Source organism: Prunus mume, linkage group LG2 (genome assembly GCF_029339155.1).
Source record: "Prunus mume cultivar Tortuosa linkage group LG2, ASM2933915v1, whole genome shotgun sequence".
Lineage (NCBI taxonomy): Eukaryota > Viridiplantae > Streptophyta > Magnoliopsida > Rosales > Rosaceae > Prunus > Prunus mume.
The window spans coordinates 11,994,164-12,000,819 of NC_142699.1; the positions used below are offsets into that span (position 1 = coordinate 11,994,164).

A 6,656-nucleotide genomic window follows, 5' to 3' on the forward strand; every position below is an offset into this window, starting at 1 on the left:
GAGCCCAAACCATGGAAATGGTAAATTGGTTGTGTTCAGCCCACAGCCACTGATCCACAGTTCTCTTGTTGTCACCTTTTTGTGTTTTCCTAAGGGTTTTATTTTTTGGGTGGTATACTTTCACCTCTTCTTTTACTGTTGTATAAACGTAATCAAAATTTTGGATTTACCAAAGAGGAATTGGAAAATGCCAATGCGTATGTAACACAAATTCATAATAAGCATCAAATGTATCACAAACGAACTGAAAGAATTTGTCCTATTTCTGTCTTGAGACTTCCCAATCACAAGCGCACACACACACCTTCAAAAGTTTCTTTTGCTGTTATCATACTTATAATTTTCCTCGAGAGAGAGATGCTATGTAGGGTTGATGAGGACGTGGATTAATTGTTCAATTGCTTATGGTTCAAATATCTCTGTAGTAATAGTGAAAAGATAAGATTCGTACTGTTTTATAATGGGATTTACCTAAACAAATTATTCATGACATGATTTTTTTTCTTTCTCAAACTGTAGCTGGGTTCCAAGAGCACGGCACCATCCACAACTTCTGAAAGTGCTTACATATATATTAATTACCTAACTACCTATAATAATGCTATCGGAAAATGACTCAAATTGATCAGTTTCAACTTTAATGGGCAGACGATAGGCCAACGTTTGTGTTTTGGATTGGAGGAGGGTTTTCTTGTTTTTTCTGTTTTTGACGTTACAATAGTCGTGGATGTCTGTTTTCTGTCGTCTTTATATCTTCGTCATTTTTTTATGACTCGTGTAGGCCTATCAAACACCATGTAACTATTAAACCTAACATGTTTTGTCCGTCCCATTAAACCAGTTGAATGTGCCCTCTACCATTGAAGTCAATTATTCCAAGAACTGTGGATTAAACTTAATTTATCATATCCTTAACAAACAACCCAAAAAAAAAAAAAAAAAACCCTTATCCTCTTAGAACTTTAGGGTCTGATCTGATTGGAACCGAACCAACCTAACTTCATTACCATTTAGATCGATCCTATTTAAAATATCATGTTTTTATAAGTAAGTTATGCCGCCCTGCCACGATGGACCAGACCAGCCCAACCGGTGCTGCAAATCAGTTTATGTTTTTGCACTCCTACTCAAAAGGGCTTTCCACAATGAGGCAACATTAATTCGAGAACGTCTTACTAATATCCCAAATCGATTTTTAAAACGCAAACGAGTCAACGACGACTATAGAAACTGAAACATGCAGACCACACTGGATAAATTTGAGTAACAAAGTACAACATTTGTAATAACAGAAAAGAAAATATATAAATTATCAGATTGGAATGTAGAACATTCATTTCCCAAGTTTCTAGCAATACAAATCACAAACTATGACTTAAGCAGTTTGCTTTGTCTTTTGGATATATATGGAATTAATTTAACCAAACTTTCCATGTGAGAGCCCTGCACGAGCAGAAGAGGCCACAACTTCTTGATGACTTGTTTCGGTCACGGCCCCAGACGGTAGTGGCCATCACCTATGTAGTGTCCATCCATATACAGGGCCGCATTCTGAGGGTGTAGACCATCCATCACCATGAACTGCATGTCCTCTGAGGGTTTCCAGTGCCTCTTCCTCTGATTTATGAACCAATTGTTTATTTGCTTCTGATCCAAACCTGTCGACTCCGCCAATGCCACCTTCTCCGATTCCTGTATGTAGTAAACTATTGTTACATATCTGGCATGTTATGTTGTCAAACTATAAAAGGTCATCTACTCAATGTTTAGATTAAAGGCCTCGTAACATAGCACGAATATAGCAAGCAAGAAATGTTCATATAATATATATTAGGATTTAGGGGGGAAACATACTGAAGGATATGGCCACTTGTAATGCAACTCCCACCAACTGAGAAGCTTCTGCCTGGCATCTTTGGGCAATTTCCCTTTCTTCTTCTTCTTGGAAAGCTCTTGCTTCAGGCTACTTAAGTAACCACTATACTTTTTCAACAGGTGGTTCTTGAGCTCTCTGTCTTCAGCTCTTGGATCAATCTCAGGCACTTCTGTTTCTCCACCACTATTCTCCTGCTCCTCTTCAGATGAACCAATTCCTTCGCATTTGTCATCTGTGTATACGCAGTATATATGTACCAATCAAATTACTCAAACTTGTGACTATTAGCTTAATTAAGAACAAATATTCTCAGCAAAACTCTGGTGTTTTGTATCATATCTTAAATCATTTTCACCAAATAGAATAACGCATTTTGAAATTCATAACATGATTGATTACATATTTGCCCAAAAAAAAAGATTCCCAAAGGATGAATATTTTTTATGGGAGAAGCACCACTTTGGATACACTATTCAAAACCTTGGTAGACAGAAACAGAAGCTCAACCAAAGGATTTTTGCAATTCTTCACGTAAAAATTAACAATAAAAAGGGTTTTTCTTGAAAATATATTATCTAGATTATCTCAAAAAGTTTTTTTCAGATCAATTAATCGGTCAACGTTATTTTCTATCAAGGTTAGGATATATGAAGCCTGCGACGTGTGGAGTGATAAACAGACTGATCTCCATGGCCACTACTTTCAGTTTTGACTGAACAGCTACCTAACAAAAGAATCAGCTTTTCTGTAGCTAGCTAGCTAATAGGTTAGCTAGGCAACTCCAACACCAGAATCGAAAACAACAATAATATGCATGAAGTGAAGATAAATCAGTACATATAGGCTATAGCTATTAGCTAGTAGCATGGAAATTAATAAACGGTGGTCTTTTATTTTAATTCTGACATGTCCGTACTGACTAATGATGTAGCTGATTTAAACAGCATCCTATGTTCTCTCTATTATAAGATTGTCTTTTCTTTTTGGTCTGTATGAGGCTTAGGGATTTTGTTTATCCACAACATTATAGTTAGAAACAACCCTTTTTAGCAGATCTAGTGAGGCTCGGGAATGAAGACAATCATTCCTTCCCTATATAGAATTTATGAACCAGAAAGGACGTCTTGATTTGGGGCAAGAAACCCTAATAAGAATGAGAATTTGTCAGAGACTAGCTACACGAATTCTGTTTTGTCTTAATTAATACTCCTTTTCTTTCCAATGTGGATATATCTATCTTCTTTAAAAATCAACAAATAAGCAAAAAAATTAGGTCTTCATCACACTATTAAGCTCGTGATCATTTGGGTATGTTAACTAATTAAGCGACTCACTCGTGAATCAATTTAAAAAGGGTAGGTGTGGGGTTATTGCTTCTTCTTCGTCTAGCTTTAGCTCATCCCTCTTTGTTCTTCGCCATGGGAAGGCACATTATTTGATGGGGGTCAAAGTTCTTCCCTTCAACCCATAACATGTACACAGGATTTGACCCGCCACTTCAATCAAATGAAAAACTGACAAGTTTTGGTTTCTCAAAGAGATACAAAACAGTCGGACGAGAGTTTTATTTTTTTTGCACCATCCCAAGACCAAAGCAAAACCCACATCAATTTTGTCACTCCAACAAGCTCCTTTCCAATGCTACTAAATATCTAAGAATATATTCCCCAAAAGTTATACGTGCGTGATGTGAGTGTGCAGAGAGAAACCGAGTTAAAATTACCAGAGGGTGAGAAGATGCGAAGAGGAGGAGCATTATTGTTGCCAAGCATGTTGAGCTGAGTTTCAATCCTCCGCATGAAATCCATGGCTTCTTGTATGGGCCTTGTTAGCTCCTCTCGATATTTCACCAACATATCATAGTAAGCTTCCTGCTTATTATTTTATTGTCACCGATCCAAATAGAAATAGGAAAAACAAAAATTCAAGCAAATGCTCATGTAATAATATAGGGAACTAAGAAGACTAATGAAATTGGAAAATGAATCACCATGAACTGATCGAGTTCTGGATCTTTTGAAGCCTCTCTTGAAGCCACCGAAGACCGCTGCCTTGCCTCAAACTCCTGCCTAGCAGCTGTTAGCCGCGCCACCACTTCAGACGGAGCTCCCACCTACACACACACATATATATATAAGTTTGTTTTTAATTACTTAAATAAACATGAATATAACTGATTAATTAATTAAACACTTACTCTTTGGCAATCCATGTAAGCTTCCAGGAGGTTAGAGTACTGAGGGTGGGCGATGATCTTGGCTTTGATGGCTTCCACTTCGTTGGAGCTCAAGGTGTGATCATCGTTTTGACGGTCCAGATTATGCTGTTGTTGAACTACTGGTTGGTGCCCTCTTGATGACAGAAGAGGATTATTATTGTTGTTGTTGTTGTACTGAAATTTGTGATGGCCGTGATGGGATGTGCTGGCTTCAGTCTTGACATTAATTGGGTGTCCTCCTCCTGGAGAGTGAAAATCACCACCACCGCTCGATTGAAGATGAAAGGCGTTGATGCCAATCTGATGATCATGGCTTGCCCTCCCATAGTTGCCTCCAAGATTTGGTGAGGCGTACAGGAAATTTCCTCTGCCACCTGAGCTCTCATGATCCATTTGGTTGTACTCTTCCATTTCCTCTCAACAAACCCAGATGATTTCCAATCAACAAGAGCAAACTAAAACCCTAAAGCAAGAAGAAGAAATAGAGCAAGAGAGGAAGAGACCAAAACCCTAGTGGACAAACAAAGCATGGCCGGAGTTTTTATACGCAAAAAAGGTCAAGGAGTTGAGTGGGAGAAATGGGAAGTAATATTACTGGCAAGCCATGAACTTATGGAGGCCAGGAAGTGAAGCTAAACGGGGAACTAAGCATGTTATAATTGCGTTACAGAATATGTATCAGTTGTGCTTGCGTTTGAATCATTATTGATGGTTTGGGAATATAAGAGAGAGGAGGGAATGGGAGAAGATAGCGTGGCCGGAACCGGCAACTCGGGGCTCCCCGTTATGAGGGTGAGGTTGAAAGAGACTGGCTTTGCTTTGTTGAAAGAAAAGAGAAATATTTGAAAATGCTTAAAAGCTATGACTCTCTAGGAGACCTAGCGATAAGGCAACTCAATAGATTGTAGATTTTTCTTCCATCTCTCTCTCTGATCTTCTTGCTCTCTCCCTCTTAGTCTTGATTTTTAACCTTTGTTTCACGGACGTTTCCCATTTTTGACTCTTTTATTTGCTTCTTTCTCGTTTAATTTAATTTAATATGGTTTTCGTTTCTTTTCGCATATATAGACATTTGGGGCACTATTTTAACTTTCTTCTTTTCTTTTGAATCTTTATTATAAAAAAATAGTTTCTTCTTCTTTTTCTTTGTTATTTAATTTTTTAAATTTAAGTTAATATAGCTCTACTAAGACTTTCATGCAACTGAGTATAGAAATTTTTGCTATTCTCGGCAAATAGCGCAATAACACGTGAGATAATTTATTTTTATGTCATTATAAGAAAAAATTTCTACTAGTTAATTGAATTGTAGATTCAGCAAGTTACTGTTAGTAAAATTATGAAAATACTCATGGACAACCTTCAGGATGGTATCTTCTAACAAAATAGTGACTAAGGGACCGTTTGGTAATCTTTTTAAAGCCCCGTTTTCATTTTCTATCAAAAACGCGTTTGGTATGTCTTTTTTATTTCTACTAAAATTCATTTGTTGAAAACAAATTCAAACTCATGTACAAAAATTGAAAACACCAAATTATCATTTTCTACCCAATGTATTGGTCAGATTGTTTTTTTTTTCTTTTTCTCTTTGTTGGTCTGATTTTTTTTCTTTTTTCATTTGTCAATTTTTTTTGTTCCACTTCATTATTTTATTTTACTACACCAGTGTATATTAATTTTATCATATATTATTAAATTTCATATTTATTTTAAACTAAAGATAATCGAATTTTATTATTTAAAGTTTTTTAAAAATTATATTTATTTATTATTTTAATTATGAAATATTATTCTCAAATTATACATTTTTCATTGTTTGTAATAATTTTAACCTTTAAAATATTAGAATTTTCAAAAATATACTTTTTAGGACAAAAATTAGCAAAAATAACTCACATATTATTATTCTCAAATTGTCCTACTAGACATGTTTTCACTATCTTTATTTCTAATATGTTTTCCAATTAATCTACCAAATGCATTTTTGAATTACGTAAATGCAAATTCGTTTTCTCGTTTTCATTCTCATATAATATTCTCAGTAAACATTCTCCAAAAACGTTACTGAATAGGTCCTAAATGTCACTGCACCAAATATTTGTTGGTTACTCAACAATTACAAATTCCGCTAAACCCTTCACTTCACATTAGAAATGTTTAATTTTAAATTAGATGCTGAAACTTGTGTGCAACCATCACTTTAATTTGAGTTTTATGGTGAAAATAAGTGCCTTATACAAAAACTATAATCCCTCACGCCTCTTCTATTTCGAGAATTGGAAGTTGAATGAAGAAATAGAATGAGACTGTTAAAGTGAAAATGTCTCACATTTGAAAACTAACAAACTTTGAAAGAGCTTATAAAGCCAATTAATTTTGGAGTGGAACCTCAACTTCCTTCATCAATCTCATATAAACCCTCTTCAATTAAAACCAGAAAATAAATAAACAATGAATAAAAAAAACTTATCCATACCATAACCCCATTATAATTTGCACTAACAATCATTAATCATTCTTCTTCAGGTCCAATAAGCACCCGGAAGAGAAAGTGATGGACAA

At 35.4% G+C, this 6,656-nt stretch overlaps 1 protein-coding gene across 1 annotated transcript; it reads right to left on the reverse strand.

The window, feature by feature from the left end:
- Positions 1-1,226: 1,226 nt before the first annotated feature.
- On the reverse strand, positions 1,227-5,135 carry KNAT1 (homeobox knotted-like protein). Its single transcript, XM_008222203.2, has 5 exons — positions 4,074-5,135; positions 3,867-3,989; positions 3,600-3,747; positions 1,855-2,108; positions 1,227-1,692 (listed from the first exon to the last, which is right to left on the reverse strand). Exons 1-5 carry the CDS (start codon positions 4,503-4,505, stop codon positions 1,489-1,491), a joined length of 1,161 nt encoding a protein of 386 aa, XP_008220425.1. The 5' UTR covers positions 4,506-5,135; the 3' UTR covers positions 1,227-1,488.
- Positions 5,136-6,656: the final 1,521 nt, after the last annotated feature.